Here is a 24,265-nt window from a genome sequence, read left to right as displayed (position 1 = left end):
TCGCCAGTTGTCGCAATTCTGGAGGTCATCTTTTTTAAGGGACTTGACAATAAAACCCTTTGACCAGGGATGACATTATTCACCCAGATGGAGTTGAAGAGGTCTGTCAGAAGTTTGGTAGCGAAGTTGGAATCCACTTTCACCATCTTGGAAGGACTGATGTCAAGACAATATTTGACAGTGGAGGATTTTCTGGTTCAGGGAGGTTAAGTTCTTCTTGGAAGTGTTGAACCAAACATTTTCATCCTTGTCATTCACAGGGGCAGAATGCTTGGTGTTATGTCCTCAAGGCGTTTTGTGTTCTTATACACAGCTCTCATCTCCCCTAGCTACTGCCTGTTGCGTTTCATCAGCTAACCCTTTCACAAAGGCTCTCTTGTCATTCCTGCCACTCCAGTTTATCTATTTACTCTTCGTATAGTATTTCTTTTTGTAAGTTTGTAGTGCTTTGTGTTGAAGCGAACTCTGATCAATCTTTCGCTGATTGGTTCCTGTTCCATTAGGGTGCTACCATTCTCTTTGGAAAGAATAAGAGCTATGCCATGTTTCTGTACAGAATAGCTGATGGATCACCAGTCCGCTGATGTCTGGAACTAGTACAGCGGCATTAACTTATGCCCAGAATGTCAAATTGGTATCTCTTAATTTCTCTGATGACTTGAGCTGACTTTGATGCCTCATCTGCAAACGTTCTGTGTCCCAAGGCAGATCTCAGTCTTAGGCCTAATTAGGCCATCTTTCACACTCATAATTTCCTGGAAGTTGTCATACTGCCAGTAACTTTGGGGTGTTGGTTATTAATCGATTCATAGCAGTTTCTGTAACAATGTACTTGGAACTGGGTGGGTTGTTAGCCCACCGCAGTTGGTTTGTTTTTAGTTCATTTTTCCTTCCCTTAGCCGGAGCCTTGTTAATGTGATTAGCTTCCAGTGTGACCACATGGAGGTGTGGTTGACTTGAGTGCTCTATGGTCCGCCAGCAGGCTACTAATTTTCATCCAAACAGACTAGCCAGATTAGACGACCCCAACACCACTGGTTGTGACGGTGAGCTCAACTTACACCACGTCTGCTTTACAGGTGCTTTAATTCAGACACATCGGTAGGTTTTGAAGCATAAAATGTTTGTTTATGGTCCTACCACAACAACTCTATTGGATTCAGGTCAGAACTTTGACTAGGACACTCCCAAACTTTACTTTTGTTTCTTTTCAGCCATTCAGTTGTGGACTTGCTTTTGTGATTGGGACCATTGTCTTGCTGCCTAACCCAATTTTGCTTCAGCTGTGGCTTACTGACCCATGACCAGACGTTCTCCTTAAGAATTTTAATTTAAATGCGTGTAGGAATCATGCTCCAGTCCCCCCATTTTAGAGGACCAAAAGTAATTAGACAGTTGGCTTCTCGGTTGCTTCTGAATTGTCAGTTGTATTCAATTTCTTTCTTAGTGCAGGTATAAGAAAGCTTTTAGTATCTAGGATTCTAGAAAAAAAGGAAGGGGTCAATTACTTTTTCATGGCACTGTGTGTTTTGAGGTTTGATATTTAAGACTTGCATTAAAGTCTTCATGCAGTTGAGGTTAAGTAAGCGTAGAGCAAACATTCAATTCCAACTTTTGTCATTTCTAGTTGGATGCTAAAGTTAATATTGTCCAGGTCCATAAAGCATACATATTTTAACATATTTTAAAACTCTGCCGAACAGGGAGCTCAATGAGAAGGCAGTTCAAAGGAAGATAAGTTCTGTCGTGTGCCACCCATTGATCCGGCCGATTTAAATAACTGACATTGCCTTTGAATCACAATCAGGAGGTTTTATTTGTCTATGTTTTATGGTTGTGCCTGTGTGATGTCGGGGCTGGTGTGTAATGGAAAAGGGAACGGTATGAGTGTGTGTGTTTGTGTTGGAGACATGTTGCAGGGGCTGTGTGTGGCGTGTGTATGTGATGTCCTGGCTGCTCAGAAGGCAATGTATTATGTCCTGTGCTCTCCCAGGGTGGGGTGAAGGTGTTGATCACGGGACCCTGGACAGAGGCGACGGGGCGGTACTCCTGTGTCTTTGACCAGAGCACTGTCCCGGCCTCGCTCATCCAACCTGGAGTTCTGCGCTGCTACTGCCCTGGTGAGATACATAAACAATAACATTTATTTTCACATTGTTTCTATGTTGCTACAAAGAGACAGGCGACCTATCCATTTTAGTGTGGAACTAAAGCACACTGGAGGAGTTATATGAGGGTAAGAATTCAGTTTGCGATAATCATTATGGCCACAAGGGGGCATTCATGTCCAGCAGTAGTTCACATAACTGTAAAGTTGACTGTAGTTTGTTGTACAGTCACTTGTAGCTGCATGCTTTGTTATTTGATTCAGAGCATTTGATTTATCAACGATTTTTCATTGTCTTTAAAGGCCTTTCTGCACAAGCTTCAAACAACTGTCTGTCCTCAGTTTATTTTTCTTTCATAACTCCCTTCTCTCTCTCTCCCTCCTTCTTTCTTTTCCCTCTCTCTCCCCCTCTCTCAGCTCATGAGGCCGGGCTGGTGGCCCTGCAGGTGCTGGAGGACACGGGCGGGGTGTCGTCCTCCGTGCTGTTTGAGTACCGCGCCCGTAATGCCTCCTCTCTGCCAAGCTCCCAGCTAGACTGGCTCTCCCTGGACGGTGAGTAACCCCGCCCCCATGCTGTCTGTCCAATCAGGGTCCACTGGGGGCCGGCTACCCTGGAGCTGCTCCTGTGTTAAGCAGTGTTCAGGAGTCAGTGTTACCCACAGGATTAGAGAACACATTCTGCATACATTATGGCCCAATTTGACTACCAGTCTACCTGTCGCTGTTACAGTGAGCACCAATTGCTATTAAATCAATGCCCAATTTCATCGGCATCATACATTTTTGTTTGTCTGTGTTATCAACAATTGAAAATAATACACTGTGTGCACACAATTCAGGAGTCTTGTATCCAAAACTACTGTTTTACAGTTCTTTCCAGGTAAGTTTTTTTTTTTTTTTTTTTGGTGAGGAGGTTTGTATGCATAAAGATCCAGAGACCTATGCTAGTATATATATAGACTAATCCTCCCTGGAGCAATGTGGGGTTAAAGGCCTTGCTCAAGGGCCCAACAGCTGTGCAGATCGTGGCGGCACCAGGGCATAAACCACCTGAGCCACTAGGTGGCACACTGCCCCACTGATAGCCTTGTGGCTGAGGTAGTACGCACACAAGACAGAGAAAGCCACTGTATCTGAAAAAGAGGTCTGTCTGCAGAGCTGTGCAGAATCATGTATGAGAAACAGCTTAAAGGTGGCGTTTAGGCTAAAACCAGTGTGTTGCAGGGATGAGAAGAACAAAACATTGTGCGTTCCCAGTGAAAAGATTTAGATTTAGCAGATAAGCGTCTCTGATCCTGCCTTGAAAACGTGACTTCTCTTGAAAACATCGCTGCAAAAGATAAGAGTGCACATAAACAAAAACTATCAAAAGCAATTGTCGTTAGCATCATATTTACAGGCATCAGGACATACAACATTTGACCCATTACCCCTCTAAATTTTAGTCTGATGACCAAGCTACATAACCTTTATCCTCTTTAGGTTTATATTATTTGGTACATTTTTGCCAAATACTCCTGCGCCCAATTTATCTTTTTACTGCTTCAGTAAACTTATCCAGGTTGACAGAGCACTATAATTGAGCACCTCATTTAAAATAATCCTGTCTTAAATAGTTACTTCCCACGCACAATTTACATCCTGTTATGACACGTTTCCTCTGATCACTATTCTATCCTGAAGGCCACGTTGAAGCAATTTTGAGATTACTAATTTGAATTAACGCTAATTTATTTTTGATATTGAGTCACTTTAGGCGTGCTTCAAAAATGTTTTACTTCAAACGTATTTAATGTTCTAAGCCCATGTTCAGCAGAAAACATTTTGTCATGTCCTTGAAGCAGTCCAGAAGATTTGCCTTGCCCATTTTCTATCTCCCCAGAATAAACTTTAGTATACTGTCAAGCAAGACCACAGGAGATAAGATTGCAAATCTTTATCGATTGTTACATGCTGTGGCTGGCAGGTTTATACTGTAGATGTCATATATTTTGTCTTGTTTAGTGTATACTATTTATTTCCTGTGCTCAAAGTTATTTTTACCTGTTGTATACTGTGGTCATACACTAGAACACTTCAACCAGGTGCTAGTCAGCTATCACAACTCAAGCTCTCCAGTTTATGAATGGATTTTATATAGATTGCATCAAACTCTTGTTCGTGAAATGTGCATAATCTTTCCTAGTTGTTTGAAAATGCTTGATTACATGCCATCAGGGTCTGTTGGATTTTTTTCCCCAGTTTTTCACCAGCCTGTATTTGAGCATATCTACTACTGCCTGGCCTGAGTTTCACAAACTATTCTATTCATTCATTTACCTTTGAAATGTTATACCCTTAAATATCTCCCTTTCTTCTCCAACTGTATATTCATTTCCTCAAAATGCCGATGACAGTTTTTAAATATATTTGTAAAAGTGGCCAATTCCATCGGAAAGACTTTATTCATCTTCCGTGGATACCATTCAATCAAAATCTATTTTCTAAATTTGATGGGTTTGTGTGCCATGTGAAGAAGAATTTCTTTGACCACATTCAGGATTGCTCCACGTTCTCATTCACAATCATAGTCTGGATTGAAGTCTGCTTCATTTTTCTCTCATTACCATGTTAAAATGGGTAGGAGGCGATCAAATAAATCTGTACAGTGCGTTCTGTGAGTATTTTCTACAAGATATCTCGGGAGGAGAGGTAACACATTTCTCTCAAGCAATCATTTCATGCATTCAATAGCTGCTGATGAAAGTGTGTTTGTCCTAATTATTATACCTGTCGATCCCAGTGTATTGAACAACTTTAAAGGGCCTGCCTAGTGACCTTTGAAAGCAGGGACTGTCTGCTCCCTGCCATACATGCAGTAACGTTAAGCAAGTAAGGATGTTCCTGCAGTACGTTGGTTTGCCCTAGAAGAACTCCACTTCCCAGACCCCGTCCCCTGTCCATTCTGCCCTCCCCATGTCACCCGTCTCCTGAAGGCTGCTGGGAAGTGGAGGAGTATGTCAGCACTGGGGAGGTTGCCTGAAGTGCTGACTGAAGGCAGGATGGCTCCTCTCACAGGCCTGCAAGTCACCTCAACACCCCCCTCTCCTCCCCTCCCACCTCCAGCCTGTCAGAGCCTGCGGCTGTGGAGGACCATCACTGCCTCTTATCTGTGTGTGCGCGTATGCCATTGAGGTGTGTGTGTGTGTGTGTTCAGTGCAGCTCTGGGTGACCCAGTTGTATTAAGCTCAGTTCTTGCCCTCTTGTCCCCCTGATTAAAGTGGCTGAATTAGAGCTAATTATCACATCAGCTTCAGATTACCTGACTGCTGCTGCCACAGGAAGGATCACATACACTCTCATTCACACTTGTGTGCTGACATTCGCTCACTCCCTCTCTCACACAGACTCACGCACATGCAGGCTAGCATACACACCCTCCCATTCACATGCTGATGTTCCCTCCCTCATTTACCTGCCATACAAACTTCATAAGCACACACACACCTTCACATACACGCACACACACGCACACACACGCACACACACGCACACACACGCACACACACGCACACACACACACACACACACACACACACACACACACACACACACACATAAACCTCTTTATTTTTTGAGACCAGTGTTAAACAGACACCTCCTTTCACATTCACTCTCCCCCTATACTCACTTGCCCATTCTCTCACTCACTCACTCACTCACTCACTCACTCACCCCTTCACTCACTCGCACTCGGACAAAGCTTTGAGCGGTTTCCAGAGAATTCCGCTGAATCGCCCTGAGTGCTCCTACAGACGCAGATACAGTAACAGTGGAGCCGCGGCGTTAGCGCTAGCCTCCGCCGGCCATCCCTCCCTCCCTCCCCCTGGCAGAGGGGCCGGGGTGGGTGCAGATGGAGAGGAGCAGCGGGGGGATTAGAGTGCCAGGCCCCTGCGTGGAGCGTGTCGAAAGCTGGGGGATAAAGTGGGATTCCGGGGAGGAGAGTGGAGGGCAGGGGAGAGGGGCAGTTATTTCAGGCCCCGCTTTTGTTTCCTGTCATCTCTCCAGCTTTCATGCTTTCATTAACCCCCCTCTCTCTCTTTCTCGCTCCATAATTTTGTTTCTCTTTTATGCCCCCCCTCTCCCTTTGTGCGTTGGCCCAGTTTGGGGCTTTGCCATCCTGCCCTTCCGTCGGGCCCTTCAGTGTGGTGGCTAGTTTACGCCAAAAAAACCTGCACCTCGGGTTTCATCTGCCTTAGAGTGTTTTTGTGTGGAGCTCCTGGAAACAGGATTGATAGATGAACCCCCATGGCGTTAGACCAAGCGCACACCGTGTCACTGTGGGCCTTGCATGGCAGCCTGGTGAATACTCGGTATGGCCAAACAGGACAGATTTAGCTTCCCTTCAGCTAAAGCGCTGAACGCCTGGAACATTTACACCCTCCTCTTCTGGGCCGGAGGCCGGGGTCTGAATCCGGTTTCACGCGCCGGACCGCTCTTGTCCGAGCGGCCCTGGCACCGCCGCGTGGCCCCGGAATCACAGGTGCGCGGACTTCCTGTCCAAACATGGGCGAAAGTGGGCCCATCAGCCCATGAATGCGGAGCGGGGGACAGATTGACTAAATCTGAGAATGTTGATGAGGGAGTGAGAGGAGGAGGGGGATTAAATTTTCCGAAGCGGAGTTTAACCCCCCCGTCCTTCGTGATTGATGGGAAGGAGCTGTTTTCCGCTGTCATCACCCCCCGCTGCCGGGCACGCGCTCCGCACACACACACACACACACGCACACACACACACGGTTTAACCAGCTATCCTTACTGGGAATTCCCTCGGGCTCTTATTACATCAATAGCCACCTTTTCCCCGATTTTCCACAGAGGCGATAGGGGAACTGCGGCGGGAATGTTCTGTGCACAAACCTCTCTGATTTCAGGGGAAAAAAAGGCCTGAGTGTTGCCTGTGTTTTCTTTGTATGACAGGGGAGAAAGACTTCTCTGTGCATTCGTTGATTATATGGGTACTTTTTTTTAAGGACCCATTTTACATTTCAGGAAAGGTAATTGCAAATGGCAATATTGCTCCAGGTAAACCAGCAAAAAAAAAAATTTCACTAGTTGGGGTGAGTAGAGAGGTAAACCATGGCAAATTAATACATGGAAAGGTTGTTGTTTAAAACCATACTATTCATAGCTTCAGAATTGTTTAATTATTTCAATGCTATGATTGGACTGGAGTGAATCATAGTTTATCTAATTCTAATGCTATGATACATCCTGAGTGTATGCATTTGATTTGAATTGTTGAGTGTGTGTGTGTGTGTGTGTGCGCGCGCACGCGTCAGAAGGAGTCAGTGAGTGTGGCAGGTATGTCGGTGTGTGTAGATGAAGTGTACAGCTCAGCCTGTTGCTATTCCTGACCCACCGCTAAACCTATTTAAACCCCAGAGAAAGGGGGGTGGGGGGGTGGAGAGGGGCCAAAGACGTCAGCGTCTAGCTTTATCTGAATGCACCATAGATATCTTTACACTTCTCCCTCTGCTTTTTTCCCCCTTTGTCTCACTCTTATCTTCGCTAACCCTTTCAGTCCTAAATCCCTCTACTCCGCCGACACCTCCTCAGGGCCCCCCAGCAGTACACTGTCTCTCCTTCACAATCTCCGTCTCTCTCCTCCTCTGTCTCTCCCTCTCTCTCCGGTTGTGGGGTTGCGTGTGTGCGTGCAGTTGCGCCCTCTCTCTCTCTTGCTCTCACTGTCTCTCGCGTGGTTTCTCGCTCTTGCTCACTCTGCCTCCCTCCCTCCCTCTCTCTCTCGCTCTCTCTCTCTCTCTCTCTCTGTCTTTCATCCCCTGCTGGCTGTCCCTTGTCCCGTCCCTCCCAGCTCAGTCCAAGCCCCGGCTGCCAGGAATGTAAGATGCATTAGTGGGTCAGGTTTGAGCCACACCGACTTCAGGGCCAGGGGAGAGTCTCCAGTTGCCTCCAGAGTTGGGACTTTCCAATTGGTAGAGCTGTCGCCATTGGATCCAAACTAACCTTTTCTTCGGATACCAGCCAGCAGGAATACCCATTTGAAACTGCTTTTTTGGACATTTTCTTACTTTGTTCCGGAGCTTTTTTTCTACTTTTTGGCACGTCCCCTTCCGCCACCTCCTCCTCTTCAGCTGTTTCTCCCTCTCCCTCTCCCTGTTTCTCTCTCCGGGGTGCTCTCTTTCTGTTTGGTCGGGATTCCCAGACGGATTCTACTGCCCCATTCCCCCTTAAGCCGAGGGATTTGCCCCATTGAGCCGTGCCGGTCGCATGTGCTTGCCCTGCCTGTGCTGGTTGGCCGGGATGCCGGCACGCGTGTTCTTGTTCCGCGTCTTTCCGGGCTGAGGCCATGGGGGCAGGGCAGGTCTGAAGGGGATTCCAGATTTTGGGGAAGACAGCTGAGATCGGTTGGTTCTTTGTTCCCAGGTGTTCCAGTCCGTGCTGTCCCTTGTCCTGTCGGCTCTCATCTTCCTGCTTCTCACATCCTATACCTATATGTCTTTTTCACCTCATTGTGGTCTAATATCTATCCCTTCCACTCCTCCCTCCCTCTCCCCATTGCTAGAAAATGTTCGCAAGCCCTGATAATGCTCATGTACTAACAGCTCGCAGCTGCACATGTAACAGAGTGCAGAACAATTAGTGTTGCAAAATGCGCTAATTGTGGAATACGCATTCTGTCCCATTTACGTCCCATTGAGGACTCAATAACCGAAACTGAGTCTATTTCCCCCCAAAACTATTTGTTAACCACAGATCCATGTACCTTTTCCTTGTCCTCTGGTCCTGCCCTGACGTCTCACTGTCGAGATGATCTTCACATGTTTCAGCATCCATAAACAGTTGAATACTTGGTCGTAAGGGAGAGCGAGAAAAATATTGAGGAGAACGACAAAGAGGATAGAGACACGATGTGGCAGTAAACTGAAAGGCGTCTTTTTGGGACTGCTCTGGGATTCCCAACCCCACCCCACCATCCCCTCCCCTCTCTTCCTCCCTCCCTCTCACCCTCCCTCATCGCTTAAAACACTCGATTAGAGGAGTCTGGGGGTCAGGATTGATTTCAGCTGAGATGGAGAAGGCAAAAGACAAAGATGCCGTAGGTAGGCATGACCGACGTCGGTTTGAGTGACTTTGTCCAAGTTTGTGTGTGCAGTGGACCTTTGTCCCGGTCGTTGTGAGGTTGTGATTTAAGGGTCCGATCACCAGGCGCCTGGCCGTGGATGTTGTTGAGTGCCATACTGGGTGATGAGGTTCTGCTTTGGTCCGCTCTGTGAGCCAGAAGACTCCAGGTTTGGTGTTATATTGGGAAGCCCCCTTCCCAAGTGTCTCGTGTGGCCGTGGATGAGGAGTGACTGAGGTTGGCCCCGGGGTGGGGAGGGGTTGTGAGATATTTTCCGTCTCCATGCTACGGAGTGAGAGCCCAGGAGGGGGTTTGAGTGGATCGGGTAGAGGAGCTGTGTTTGGGATCCCTTTCTGTAAATCAGTGTCCAAAGCAGCAAGTGGTTCTATGCTTGTTCAGCTCACACAAACCCTATACCACTTAGAAATACACCATGCACAACGTACACCTGAATACATCAGTCAGTACTTTAAGGGGATATCTCGGTCTTCTGTTTAGAATGTCCAAGCGTTTTCCTCTGGCCGAAGCAAAGACAGCAACCCTTCCGTATAGTCAAATGGATAAAACCATGCATCAAGTGCACCTCGTTATCCAAGGGTGAATGGCAACTGAAAAATGAATTGCTGGTGTGAAGTTAAATGGTCTCTGACTTACTGAAACTATTGATGTAGTTCCTTACCTGTGAAAAGTGACTGCTTAATAAAATTATGGACAGTGGTCACACACACCATCGTATTAAGCATATCGGACTTACTAAATTCCCATATTTTCAGCTAAGTCCCAAATTAAGTACGTTTATCAAATAATTCATCAGTAGAAGTAAATCCAATGATGCATTTGTTGATACCGTCTCCCAGTTGAAATGTAATTCTGCCCCTCCCCACATCAAACAGCATTTCCACCATGCAGCATTAATACAATATTCATCATGACCTTCACTCTAAATTCGGGCCCAGAGAAGCCAGGGTGTCTGCCAGATCCCCAAAGGACAGGAATGCCATTACCAGGTGCAGCATTGCTATTGTGTCCCTTAGCAAGGTAGTAAACATGAGCTGCTTCTGTATAAATGGATTATATGTAAAATAATATGCGCTCCGGAAGCCTCTGTAGATTAGAGCACACTGAAAAAAAGAAGTCAGTCTTAAGTGTTTTAGTCTTATAAGGAGTCTTAAAGTCTTATTTTTCTCACAATTATTAGAACATGCAATATTACATAGCTTATTTTAAGTTACTGTTTGCTTAACAAATTACATTTTCTTACCCAGTTGGTAAATCTTTTGAAATTCGCTCCTCATTGGCAATATTTTCTCTCTGCATCTCTTTGCTGGTCATTGGCAATATTTTTTGTCTTATTTAGGAATAAGATTTTAAGTCTAAATATAACCCTAAAATTGCTTTTGCAGTGCATCTTCTAAATGGCTGAAATATAAATGCACTTCACAAATAGAATACAGCACAGCATATATACTACATATTATGGGTGTATTATGGGGAATACCAATGGGTGCCAATATTCCAAGATGTGGCTCAGATCACATCACCTGTTATTTTTCCACAGCAGAGAAAGGTCACATTTTATCAGATGTTTTACCTTGCTGTGATCTTTGAGCGGAGGTTCCTGTTTTACATTTTCCATTAGTGGTGAAGTCCTCTCAGTGTTTTTGGCAGCCTCGCTAGGCGCAGTAGCATATGTGCCAATATGTGCTTGGCATTCAAGCAGGGCATTGAAATGATACATAGCGGAGGGCTAGCCTCTGATTGAGCTGTCTGTGTGGAGGTCTATGTGAATTTCGGAGCCTGGTGTTAGCGTGCGTGCTGCTAAGCTTGATCGGTCGCAGGCTGAGCGCTGGTAAGTGTGACTGAAATGCGTCTGTCACTTGTCTCCGCGCTGTGACGCTGCATCCTCTGACTGTAACCCTGCCTTCTGCTTCTCTCAGACTGTGACTGTGCGTCTCCTGACTGCGGCTCTTTCAGTCTCTGAGGAGCCTGTGGCTCTAGTCAGCTCTGCACTTTCCAACTGACTGGGCTTCCCTCGTATTGTGTCAAAATACTTTAGCAAAAACTATTTTTATTTTTAGATAGTTCATAAAAGATTTTCATTTTATAAACCCTTAATATGCCCTAACTAACTAACTGTGTCCCATACAGTGAGCCTGTACTTGTGTGTCTGTGGTTAAGATGGCCATGTGCTATCTGACTGTAACTGGGGTCTACCTGTGACCTTGAACCCTGCATGTTGCTGTGATCATGCACTCACTCGGATCACTGTGAAGCCAAATTATAACAACAAACTTGTACAAGTACAAACTTAGCCAGCCTTTCCGTGACTGAGATGTCATGGTGCTTTGAAGAGTAGTTTTTCATGTTCTTTCAAAGTTGTGCATCAATGTTCTGGAATTACTTTCAATGACCAGACTAATAGTGAATCTTACATTAAAGTGAGAATGTTCAGTTAAGAAGGTTCTAGTCGCGTAGTTGTGGTCTGACACCTGAATGCCTTAGCTCTGCCCTCTCTGACTGACCTGGCTGTTTTCAGATAACCAGTTCCGCATGTCCATACTGGAGCGTCTGGAGCAGATGGAGAAGAGGATGGCGGAAATGACCGCAGCCAACATTCAGCAGCAACAGCAGCAACAGCAACAACAGCAGCAACAACACCAACAACAGCAGCACCAGCAACAGAGCTCTCAGAACACAGCCCTACAGCCAGCGGCTGGGATAGAGGACCGGCCTCAGACACAGGTACTGAAACACACTGCGTGTGGGATGTGAACGGGACAGGTTTAGAGCACTGATATGATATTGGGGAGTAGAAATTCAGGAAGGAGCTGATAGGAGGAAAGTAAGGCCCTGTGTCACAAAGCAGGACTACCGAGTTAACTGGATAATTGTGCGGAGTAAAATCCGGAACAGCTCTTTTTACTTCAGTCCATGTTCCAGATTCTGGGTTTTACTCTGTGTGGTTATCCAGCTGACTCTGTAATCCTGGTTTGTGAGACAGGCCACAGTTCTGGTACGGGGTTACAACAAGAAGAAACTCCATATGCAGAAGGAGACAGCCTTGCTCGGCCCTGGTTGACAGAGGACATTGAAATGCATTTTCCATACAGATAACACCGTGGTTTTCCATGGGTCCGTTTCCCTGAACGAGATAGCGCTCCCAATCCGTCCCCATAGTTTTCCACGTAATTTCGCTGTGAGGGAGTGCTACCGGACCTCAAGTGGAAGTGTTAAAATAGCGTGTGAGGGAGGGGGGAGGGGGGAGGGGCGGACTGAGAGGTCAGTGTGCTAGCGTCACCGCCTCCAGAACATGGCTAATTTAAACCCTTTCAAATCCCTTAATAACTTGCCCCCCTGTGCATGACCCCCCCCCCCTCCCCCTTTCAGCCCCCATTATATTTTCCACCCTTTCCCTCTCTCCGCCTGGCATTCCCTGCCCCCCCTCTGAGTTACCCCCGCCCCCCCTCCATGCCACCCCTCCGCCGGTTGAACATTTTTAGCCGCCTCTTCATGCGTCAGAGGTGCGGATGGCAGGGTTGGGAACACGGAAGAGCTATGTGTGCCAGAGCCGGGAGGGAGGGGAAAACCGGGAGGGAGGAGGAGGGGGAGAGGGGGGGAGAGGAGGAGGAGAGGGGGGGAGATGTAATGTTTCCCATCAGGCTGTCTGCAGTGGAAAACTACCTTTACTCATCCGACTGTGTGAGTGAAAGCGGAGTAAGTGAGAAAAAAAAGAAAGGGGTGAAAAAGGGTGGGGCTGAAAATAGGGAAGGGGAGGGAGAGAAATGAAATGATATGAGGGGGGGGTGGAAAGATTGAGAAACAGGGGTGAATTTGACACAGCCTTGAATCAATGGCTGCCTGTATATGGCATATGCTTTTGGCATATGATCACAAGGATTCCATGCTGATCTGTGAGACTGTAATATACACTCACTGAGCACTTTATTAGGTAGACACCAGCTTGTTAATGCAAGTTTTTAATCAGCCTATCATGTGGCAGCAACTAAATGCATAACAGCATGCAGACATGGTCAAGAGGTTTGGCTGTTTTTCTGACCAAGTGTCAGAATGGGGAAGAAATGTGATCTAAATGACTGACCGTGGAATGATGGTTGGTGCCAGACAGGGTGATTTGAGTATCTCAGATCTCCTGGGATTTTCACGCACAACAGTCTCTAGAGTTTTCAGAGAATGGTGCCAAAAACATAAAACACTTAGTCAGCAGCAGTTCTGCAGACAGAAGCTGATGCTTGTTATCCAAAGTGACTTAGATTTGATTAGATTAGGCCGGGGCCAATTTAGGTTAATTGCTGAACGGATCTTATTGTGGCTTCACTGGGGCTGGGTCCGGTCACGCACCTTGGCCACTGGCTCCGTGTCCATTGTGGTGTCTCCTGTGCTCACGGCGGGCGCCATGGCTGTCTCCTCTCTCAGTCGGGGCCCTGGTTCGAGCGGCGCATCGTGGGGCTGTGTGAGCGCATGATGGCGGGAGGCCGGTGGGGTGGAGGAGGGGAGAGACTGCTCCGCTCCGTCCGCCACAGAGGAATGACCCTGTTACACCTGGCAGCTGCGCAGGGATACACCCAGCTCATACACACCCTCATACACTGGAGGTACGTACACACACACACACACACACACACACACACACACACACACCCAGCTCATACACTGGAGGTACGTACACACACACACACACTCAGCTCATACACACCCTCATACACAGGAGGTACGTACACACACACACACACACACACACACACACACCCAGCTCATACACACCCTCATACACTGGAGGTACGTACACACACACTCACACACACACACACCCTCATACACAGGAGGTACGTACACACACACACACACACACACACACACACACACACACACACACACACCCACCCAGCTCATACACACCCTCATACACTGGAGGTACGTACACACACACACACACTCACACCCAGCTCATACACACCCTCATACACTGGAGGTACGCACACACACACACACACACACACACACACACACACACACACACACACACACACACACACACAGCTCATACACACCTTCATACACTGGAGGTATGTACACACACACACGCACAGCTCATACACACCCTCATACACTGGAGGTACGTACACACACACACCCAGCTCATACACACCCTTATACACTGGAGGTGTGTACACACATATATATACACAAACACACACACACGCACACATACACATGCATATGCGCTCACACCAATACAGTGAACAGTTTCTGTTCATTTGGCTCTGTACTCAAGCACATTGGATTTGAAAAGAATGGATGAATGTGAGGCTAAAGTTCAGACTCGCCTTTAATTTGAGGGTATTTACATTCTTATCGGGTGATCCGTGTAGGAATTTCATCCCTTTCATTTCTCAGCTGTTTTGATTGCCTTTGTAGTCTTTGGGTTATTGGGATTTATCAATGACAGTCAAGGAAGCCATTGTGAGGCTGAGAAATAAAAAGAAACATGACCGCGGACAGATGAGACTTGAAGTTTGACTTCTCTCTGTGTGATGGCAAGAGCAAAGTGTGGAGGTTAAAACAAACTGCCCTAGAATCAAAGCCCCCTCTGTCATCTGTGAAATATAGTGGTGATAATGTAACTGCTGATAGCAGCAGCAGAATTCATTCTGAAGTGTACAGAAGCATCTTATCTGCTCAAGTTCAATCGAACGCCTCCAATGTCATTGAACCATGCTTCATCCCACTGCAAGGCAATGATCCAGTGCATACACCTGGCAAATCAGAAACAGCTGAGAAGCCAACCGTCCAATTACTTTTGATCCCCTCAAATGGGGGGGGCTTTGTATAACAAGGGATTCCTACATGCATCACCCGATATGGATATAAATAAAGGGGACAGTCTGCACTTTAACCTCACATTTGCTGCCATTGTCTAATTTCAAATCCAATGTGCTGGACTACAGAGCCAAAAGGACAGAAGTTGTACCAACTGTCCAAAATGCACTGTACGTACATACATAGACACAGACACATTCATATGTGTGTTTATATGAAACCGGCTGATTGAGCTCTTGACAGGATTGAGGAAGTGAACTCAAAGAATACAGTATGTGTGAAGGCTCCTTCTCTCCCTGTCAGGACCGTGAACTCGGACAGTTTGGATCTTGAGCAAGAGGTGGACCCTCTCAACGTGGATCACTTCTCCTGCACTCCTTTGGTGAGTTCACCTGCAGCACTCATTACATTTAATGACTTCTTTACCCCATCTAACTTCTAGTCCCTCTTTCCTCTCCCATAATCTTTCCTTCCCGCTCTGTATTTCCTTTACCTTTTCCCATTGCCAATATTCCTTTTCTCTCTCTCTTCCTCCAGATGTGGGCATGCGCTCTGGGCCACCAGGGGGCAGCGGTGCTCCTGTACCGGTGGAACAGCCTGGCACTGGGGATCCCGGACTCTCTGGGGCGCCTCCCGTTAGCCGTGGCACGCTCGCGGGGCCACACCCGCCTGGCCCGCTGCCTGGAGGAGCTGCACACCCAGGGCGTGGCCCCTGAGGGCCGGGGCCGGTCGGGGGCCGAGGGGGCTGACTGGGGCCACACCAACACCCAGGAGCAGCCTCGTCCTACTCCACCGCCCCACCTCCCCCCCTCCCCTCTCTCCACCAGCCCCGACACTGGTAATACATTAATAATTAATTCATCATCCCTTGCATTTATGTAGTGCTTTTCTCACATGCGAAGCACTTTACTGTAATGAGGGGGAAAGTCAAAATCTCTGCCACCGATGTGTAGCATCCACCTGGGTGATGCAACGGCAGCCATTTTGTGTCAGAACACTCACCAGACATCAGATGGAGTGGGAGTGAACTTTTTTTTTAAGCCAATTAGATTGGGGGATGATTAGGTGTTCCGTTGAGAGAGCCGGGTATGGAATTTAGCCAGGACACTACTCTTTGCGATGAGTGTCATGGGATTTGACCACAGTGAGTCAAGACCTCAGTTTAACTGGATGAGATGATATAGGCCTGTAAGAACAGAAATATGGGTAATATATGAGTAGGTTGTAATTTTCTTTTCGGGCTACCAATGAAATGAGTTTCCTTTCCAAGTTTATCCAGTATCCTCATGTTACATATCTGGAATATAGCTACCCTCATTCCCCCAATTTTAACTGCCAATACACTTAATGACGTTCTCATATGAATTCTGGACAGTTTGAACAAGGAAATTTAGAATCAATCTTCTCAATTTATCCTTCCTTCTGTTTTTACTAACACTACTTTACACCCCCCTCTCTCCCTCCGCTTCATCCCTTTATCGTCCTTCTCTCTTTCCTCTTTCCGTTTCAGGCCTGAGCTCCTCCAGCAGTATCCCGTCCCCCAGCGACCCCCCCTCGCCCTCTCCCAGCTCGGCCTACTCCAGCGGCTCCGTGCCCCTGGGCTCGCCCCTGTACAGCCCCCCGGACCCCATGGACACCTCGGACCCCTCCCTGTCGGCCTCCTCGTCCCCCTCCTCCCTCCCCCTCTCCTCTCCGTCCCCGTCTCTCCAGCTCCCCCTCTCCCTGCCCCCCTGGGGCGATGCCTGTGATGAGGGGGACCCCAGCCTGTCAGCCAGTCCCCACGAGCCGGCCTTCCTGATGGAGTACGAGCCCGCCTGCTCTCCACCCCCGCCCGGGGCCCCCCTGTCCCGACACTCCACCTTCGAGGCCGAGCTCCTGAGCTACAGCGAGAACGCCGAGAACGAGGATTACCTGCCCGCTGTGGAAGACCTGCAGGTGAGATACGTACACCGTACAAACTCATACACACCTGTACAAACTCATACACACCTTGTACGAACTCATACACACCTATTCAAATTCATACACACCTGTACATACTCATACACACCTATTCAAACTCATACACACCTATTCAAATTCATACACACCTGTACATACTCATACATATCTGTACAAACTCATACACACCTGTACAAATTCATAGACACCTGTACAAACTCATACACACCCTGTACGAACGCATACACACCTGTACATACTCATACACACCTGTACATACTCATACACACCTGTTCATACTCATACACACCTGTACATACTCATACATATCTGTACAAATTCATACACACCTATTCAAACTCATACACACCTGTACAAACTCATACACACCTGTACAAACTCATACACACCTATTCAAATTCATACGCACCTGTACATACTCATACACACCTATTCAAACTCATACACACCTATTCAAATTCATACACACCTGTACAAACTCATACACACCTGTACAAACTCATACACACCTATTCAAACTCATACACATCTGTACAAACTCATTCACACCTGTACAAACTCATACACACCTGTACAAACTCATACACACCTGTACAAACTCATACTCACCCTGTACGAACTCATACACACCTATTCAAATTCATACACACCTGTACAAACTCATACACACCTGTACAAACTCATACACACCTGTACAAACTCATACACACACCTGTACAAACTTATACACACCTGTACGAACTCATACACATGCTGTACAAACTCATACACATGCTATACAAACTCATACACATGCTGTACAAACTCATACACTCACTGTACGAACTCATACACACCTGTACGAACTCATACACACCTGTACAAATTCATATACACCTGTACAAACTCATACACACCTGTACAAACTCATTCACACCTGTGCAAACTCATACACACACCTGTACAAACTCATACACACCTGTACAGACTCATACACACCTGTACAGACTCATACACACCTGTACAAACTCATAAACACCTGTACAGACTCATACACACCTGTATAAACTCATACACACCCTGTACAAACTCATACACACCTATTCAAATTCATACACACCTGTACAAACTCATACCCACACCTGTACAAACTCATACACACCTGTTCAGACTCATACACACCTGTACAGACTCATACACACCTGTACAAACTCATACACACCTGTACAAACTTATACACATCTGTACGAACTCATACACACCTGTACAAACTTATACACACCTGTACAAACTCATACACACCTGTACAAACTCATACACACCTACTCAAATTCATACGCACCTGTACATACTCATACACACCTATTCAAACTCATACACACCTATTCAAATTCATACACACCTGTACAAACTCATTCACACCTGTACAAACTCATTCACACCTGTACAAACTCATACACACCTGTACAAACTCATACTCACCCTGTACGAACTCATACACACCTATTCAAATTCATACACAACTGTACAAACTCATACACACACCTGTACAAACTTATACACACCTGTACGAACTCATACACACCTGTACAGACTCATACACATGCTGTACAAACTCATACACATGTTGTACAAACTCATACACTCACTGTACAAACTCATACACACCTGTACAAATTCATATACACCTGTACAAACTCATTCACACCTGTACAAACTCATTCACACCTGCGCAAACTCATACACACACCTGTACAAACTCATACACACCTGTACAGACTCATACACACCTGTACAAACTCATAAACACCTGTACAGACTCATACACACCTGTATAAACTCATACACACCCTGTACAAACTCATACACACCTATTCAAATTCATACACACCTGTACAAACTCATACACACACCTGTACAAACTCATACACACCTGTTCAGACTCATACACACCTGTACAAACTCATACACACCTGTGCAAACTTATACACACCTGTACGAACTCATACACACCTGTACAGACTCATACACATGCTGTACAAACTCATACACTCACTGTACGAACTCATACACACCTGTACAAACTCATACACACCTGTACAAACTCATACACACCTGTACAAACTCATACACACATGTACAAACTCATACACACCTGTACAAACTCATACACACCTGTACAAACTCATACACATGCTGTACAAACTTATACACTCACTGTACAAACTCATACACTCACTGTACAAACTCATATACACCTGTACAAACTCATACACACCTGTACAAACTCATACACTCACTGTACAAACTCATACACATCTGTACAAACTCATACACACCTGTACAAACTCATACACTCATACCCACCAGTAAAAACCGACATACTGCTTTTCAGTAAAAGTTACATATGCTTGTACATATGAACCATACAAACAAGAAATTGCAGTAATACCGACACATAAACACTCATTTGATACATGTACACTCCAGCCGTATGAAGCAATACTCGCTGCATCCATCCCAGGTTGACATGGCAACCCTAGCTGAGCAGATCATCGAGGCCACGCCGGAACGGATCAAGCAGGAGGAGTTCCCCAGAGGGCCGGAGTCTCCACTGAGGGAGAGGAGAGACAACACTGCCATACACGACACCATGCCCTGGCTGGCCACGTATCTGGACACCGTGGACGCTTTGCCCGCCCTGTCTCCGCCCAGGTACTGGCCATCTGGTGCTGTGTCTTTAGGTGTCACTGTTCCTCTCCCTATGTGTCTTTGTATGAAGGCTGGGTTATACTTTGTCGCTTGACTGAAATCCCAGAATTTTCCTGAATTCTTAACATTTCCCGACATTGACTATATTCATGGTTTAATTGTAAATGTATTTAATTAATTAATTATAAACCAAGTGTCACTGTGCATCACATCGCTGCGATGGTCACCCGACGGAGTATAAATCAGCCCTACTCTTACTGTGCTTTTCCCTGGTATGTGTAGTAATCACTTCATCTCTGTGTTTTACTCTGATATATTTTGTTATTCCCTCGGATAAGCTTAACATGCAAAAATGAGATTTCTTTTGCAAGAGTAGCATGTATCTTTTTAATGTGGGGTTTGTGGTAGTAGACATAACCATTTTCATGTGCGCCTGCTGCAAATCTACTTATTTTCTCTGTAGCAGTGGTTCCACAGGGGCCTAGTTTGGGCCCTCTGATTTTTTGTCTCTTCCTTCCCATTGCACCTTTGTGCAAATCTTCCCACATTTTTCTCTGTGTGTATATATATATATATATATATATATGTGTGTGTGTGTGTGTGTGTGTGTCTGTCTATGTGTGTGTGTATATATTTGCGTGTGTGCATGTGTGTGTGTATATATATGTGTCTGTGTCTGTCTGTGTGTCTGTATATATGTATTTGCGTGTGTGAATGTTACCCTAGGCGCGTAACCCAGCTGGCCTCTCTTCCTCTCCCCGGGCGGGGCAGGTGTGTGTGCCCGACCCCGCCGCCGTCGTCGCGCTCCCCCCAGCCCCCCTCGCCCCTCAGCGCCCTGGCCCTGCAGCGGCTCCGCCCCCCCAGCAGCGCGGCCTGGGCCGAGTTCCTCAACGCCTCGGCCAACGGCCGCATGGAGCGCGACTTCGCCCTGCTCACCCTGACTGACAGCGAGCAGAGGGAGCTGTACGAGGCCGCCCGCATCATCCAGAACGCCTTCCGCAGATACAAGGTCCGGACACATCTCCGTTTTCCCAGACTTGCTGCTTCTTAAACGCTTTAATATCCGGGCCCATTTTAGAAAAGACCGAAATGTGAAATTCGGTACCTTCCAGGGACCCGTCACGTAGACATACTAGCGTACGTCTCTGTGACTACAGACTACAGACTCATTTCAGGACCCACCTCGTACACTGCCACCGCCCATAGGTTAAGAAACACTGTCATAGAGTAATCCGGTCATGTGGTTTCCGGGATATCCTTGAAGCGCAAGCCCCAGGGCTGCTGGCCAGTAAGTTTGCCCCAGACTTAAAAAAACCCAAAGTGCAGCACAGTCGTCTGCAGCCACTCAGTGCTCTGATGGTGAGGCTGCCATCTTATTGCCCAGTACGCCCATGTGAGCAGCATATAATCTCAACCGCACCTTCATGCTCTTATACCCCAAAGATGTCAGTATGGAATATTGTGTGTGCTGTAGCAAATGTTATATGTGCATTTTAGTATTCAGTTCACACGATAGAGGCATAACTTAAATACGGCTTCAGTCTAAAAAAAATGCAGAAATATAAGTCTTGTATAACCCTTTAAGGTGTGAGATCACAAATAGGTGATTAGAATGGTCTTAACTGAATGCTGGTAACAATCTCTACTGGTAATTGAAAGTTATGGAGTTACTGGAGTAAAACACTGACTTTGACGTTAAACGTTAAAAAGAAACATACTCTTCTAATGGTCAAATATAACAATATAAGTTCTAATGCAATGTTTTATCCTGCACCCCCTCTCCCTGGCCTCTCCCTCCTCCCATTCACTCTTCCCCCATTTCTCTGTCCCTCCTCCTTCCTTCTCTCTCTCTTCCCCCTCTCTCTGCTCCAGGGCCGGAGGTTGAAGGAACAGCAGGACATGGCCGCGGCGGTCATTCAGAGGTGCTACAGGAAGTACAAACAGGTGCAGTGAGATCACAGCCTCCCGCTCATCCGCTCGCTCTGTGAACCTGAGCGCGCTCTCTATCTCCCCCTGCTGGTGATAACGCAGCACTGCGCTGCTCTTTCCCCCCGGCTCCGCTCAGCCACACATTCATTCCGCAAGGTCTCCGTCACAGGATTACTTTTCCTCTCTGGTCCTCCGCATTGTTCCCAAATAGGATAGAGCTTCTCCCGTTCCTTTTCCGTAGTTTCGCGCATTATCCCCAAGGACTTTACACAAGCAGCGCATTTGAATGAGCGGTGTATTTTGAGTAAGTACGGTGTTTACTGCAGTCACGTTCTTCCAAGATTAGTCAGCTGCAGTCCTTTCAATTCTCTTCTGAAACTGTTAGCAGGACTGTGTGCTAGTTTTAGGTAACAGGCAGCCTAAGAGTATAGGTGTATATTCAAATAAGCGGTTTGTTTTAGGTTTAAAATGTCTTTTTTATAGAGAATGACTGTTTGCCACAGACAAATATCCGATACCAATATCTCTCAAATGACAAATCCAATGAGGCTAATACTTTGGATGTTCTTTCTTGAATATATAGAGAACGTTGACACAAAGTTTGAGCAAAATTGGAATGGTCCAACTCCCATTCATGGAATGACCCTTTTTATGTTAGGCATTAACCTCTGATTTTTCAGTCCGGTGTACGGGGTGTTAAGAGTTGTTCTCTGCCTGCATGCTGCTGATTGGCCGGTTGCCGGTTCAGCTCGGTGTTCGTCTGCGCTCGCCAACACCTTGTTGCTCTGTGTGCGACTAACCCAGACTAACGCTCCCTGTCTCTCTTTCTCCCCTCCACCTCTTTAATTCCTCTCGCTAGCTAACATGGATAGCACTGAAGGTAATGTCTGACCTCTATAGCCGCTTTCTGCCTCCTCAGCTGTCTGTGAACTGCAGGGTTAGAGGGTGCTTGGCTTAGACACACAAACTGGTGCGCGGCAATGGACCGTACACAGTGTCCTAACTGTGCCCCAAAGAGTCCCTGCTCTGGTCCTTTATAATGTAGGCCAGGGGTCGGCAACCCTTGTCCTGGAGAGCCGCAGGGTATGCTGGCTTTCGTTGTTACTTGGCATTAATTGATCAATGAAAGCCGTTGATTACACAGTTAACTCACCTCACCTGGTTTCTTGGGTCTGAATCGGTCGCTTATTTTAAGGTGGAGACGAAAGCCGGCACACCCTGTGGCTCTCCAGGACCAGGGTTGCCGACCCCTGATGTAGGCCCTGTAGGAGGTTGTGCTGCCTTCTTTAGCATCTTTTGCAGTGGTTTTAACTGCCTCTTGTACATATGGTTCTATGTGTGAGAGCTTGTTTATGTTCATACAATATGCTCTGAATGGTAGTCACCTAAAGGCACTGATTTCTATGATGTCTGTTCTCTCGATGCCTTGGCATTCTTTGCGTTCGTGTTCTTCGCATGAGTATATGTGTTCTTTCTTGTGTGTGTGTGTGTGTGAGTGTGTGTGCGTGCGCGAGTGTGTGTGCGTGCGCGAGTGTGTGTACGTGTGTTTCTGTGTGTGCGTGCGTGTGTGTGTGCGCGTGTGTGCGTGCGTGCTTGTGCATACTCCATGGACAGAACGAGAGGATAGCAGAGAATGGCAGTGTGTGATCTCGTAGTGCTGTGTAGGGTGCTAGCTAATGATTTCCCCCCTCACCCACCTCCCCGGCCTCAGTATGCCCTGTATAAGAAGATGACTCAGGCGGCCATCTTGATCCAGAGCAAGTTCCGCAGCTACTACGAGCAGAAGAAGTTCCAGCAGTCCCGGCGGGCAGCGGTGCTGATCCAGCAGTACTACCGCAGCTACAAGGAGTACGAGCGTCTGAAGCAGGGCCACCGCGGGCCCAGCGCCCTCAACACCAAGATCAAGTGAGGGAGACCCACAGAGCGTGCTCAGCTCTGCACAGCATCACAGCCAATGGGCCCACTGGGGGGGGGGGGGGGGGGGGGGGTCAAACAACAAAAGAATGGGCTGGCACAGTGGAGGGGGCAGTTACACAGCAAATGAATGGGCTAGCACAGGGAAGAGTGGGTCAAACAGCATAGGAATGGGCTAGCACAGGGAAGGGTGGGTCAAAAGGCATAGGAATGGGCTAGCACAGTGAAGGGTGGGTCAAACAGCATAGGAATGGGCTAGCACAGTGAAGGGGGCAGTTACACAGCAAATGAATGGGCTAGCACAGTGAAGGTGGGTCACATAGCAAATGAATGGGCTAGCACAGTGAAGGTGGGTCACATGGCAAATGAATGGGCTAGCACAGTGAAGGTGGGTCACATGGCAAATGGATGGGCTAGCACAGTGAAGGTGGGTCACATGGCAAATGGATGGGCTAGCACAGTGAAGGTGGGTCACATAGCAAATGAATGGGCTAGCACAGTGAAGGTGGGTCACATAGCAAATGAATGGGCTAGCACAGTGAAGGTGGGTCACATGGCAAATGGATGGGCTAGCACAGTGAAGGTGGGTCACATAGCAAATGAATGGGCTAGCACAGTGAAGGTGGGTCACATGGCAAATGAATGGGCTAGCACAGTGAAGGTGGGTCACATAGCAAATGAATGGGCTAGCACAGTGAAGG

General features: G+C 47.1%; 1 protein-coding gene across 1 annotated transcript in view; it reads left to right on the top strand.

The window, feature by feature from the left end:
- Window positions 1-24,265, top strand: part of camta2 (calmodulin binding transcription activator 2) — a 47,822-nt gene that overhangs the window by 16,591 nt on the left and 6,966 nt on the right. The window contains 12 exon segments of the mRNA XM_061234271.1: window positions 1,994-2,120; window positions 2,525-2,659; window positions 11,767-11,972; window positions 13,665-13,843; window positions 15,372-15,450; window positions 15,606-15,906; window positions 16,579-17,003; window positions 19,534-19,724; window positions 20,493-20,730; window positions 21,594-21,665; window positions 22,510-22,530; window positions 23,362-23,555. Of these exon segments, the coding sequence (XP_061090255.1) occupies window positions 1,994-2,120; window positions 2,525-2,659; window positions 11,767-11,972; window positions 13,665-13,843; window positions 15,372-15,450; window positions 15,606-15,906; window positions 16,579-17,003; window positions 19,534-19,724; window positions 20,493-20,730; window positions 21,594-21,665; window positions 22,510-22,530; window positions 23,362-23,555 (2,168 nt within the window).

This window comes from Conger conger, chromosome 3 (genome assembly GCF_963514075.1).
Source record: "Conger conger chromosome 3, fConCon1.1, whole genome shotgun sequence".
NCBI classification, from domain to species: Eukaryota; Metazoa; Chordata; class Actinopteri; order Anguilliformes; family Congridae; genus Conger; species Conger conger.
This window is presented reverse-complemented; position numbering and strand designations above follow the sequence as displayed.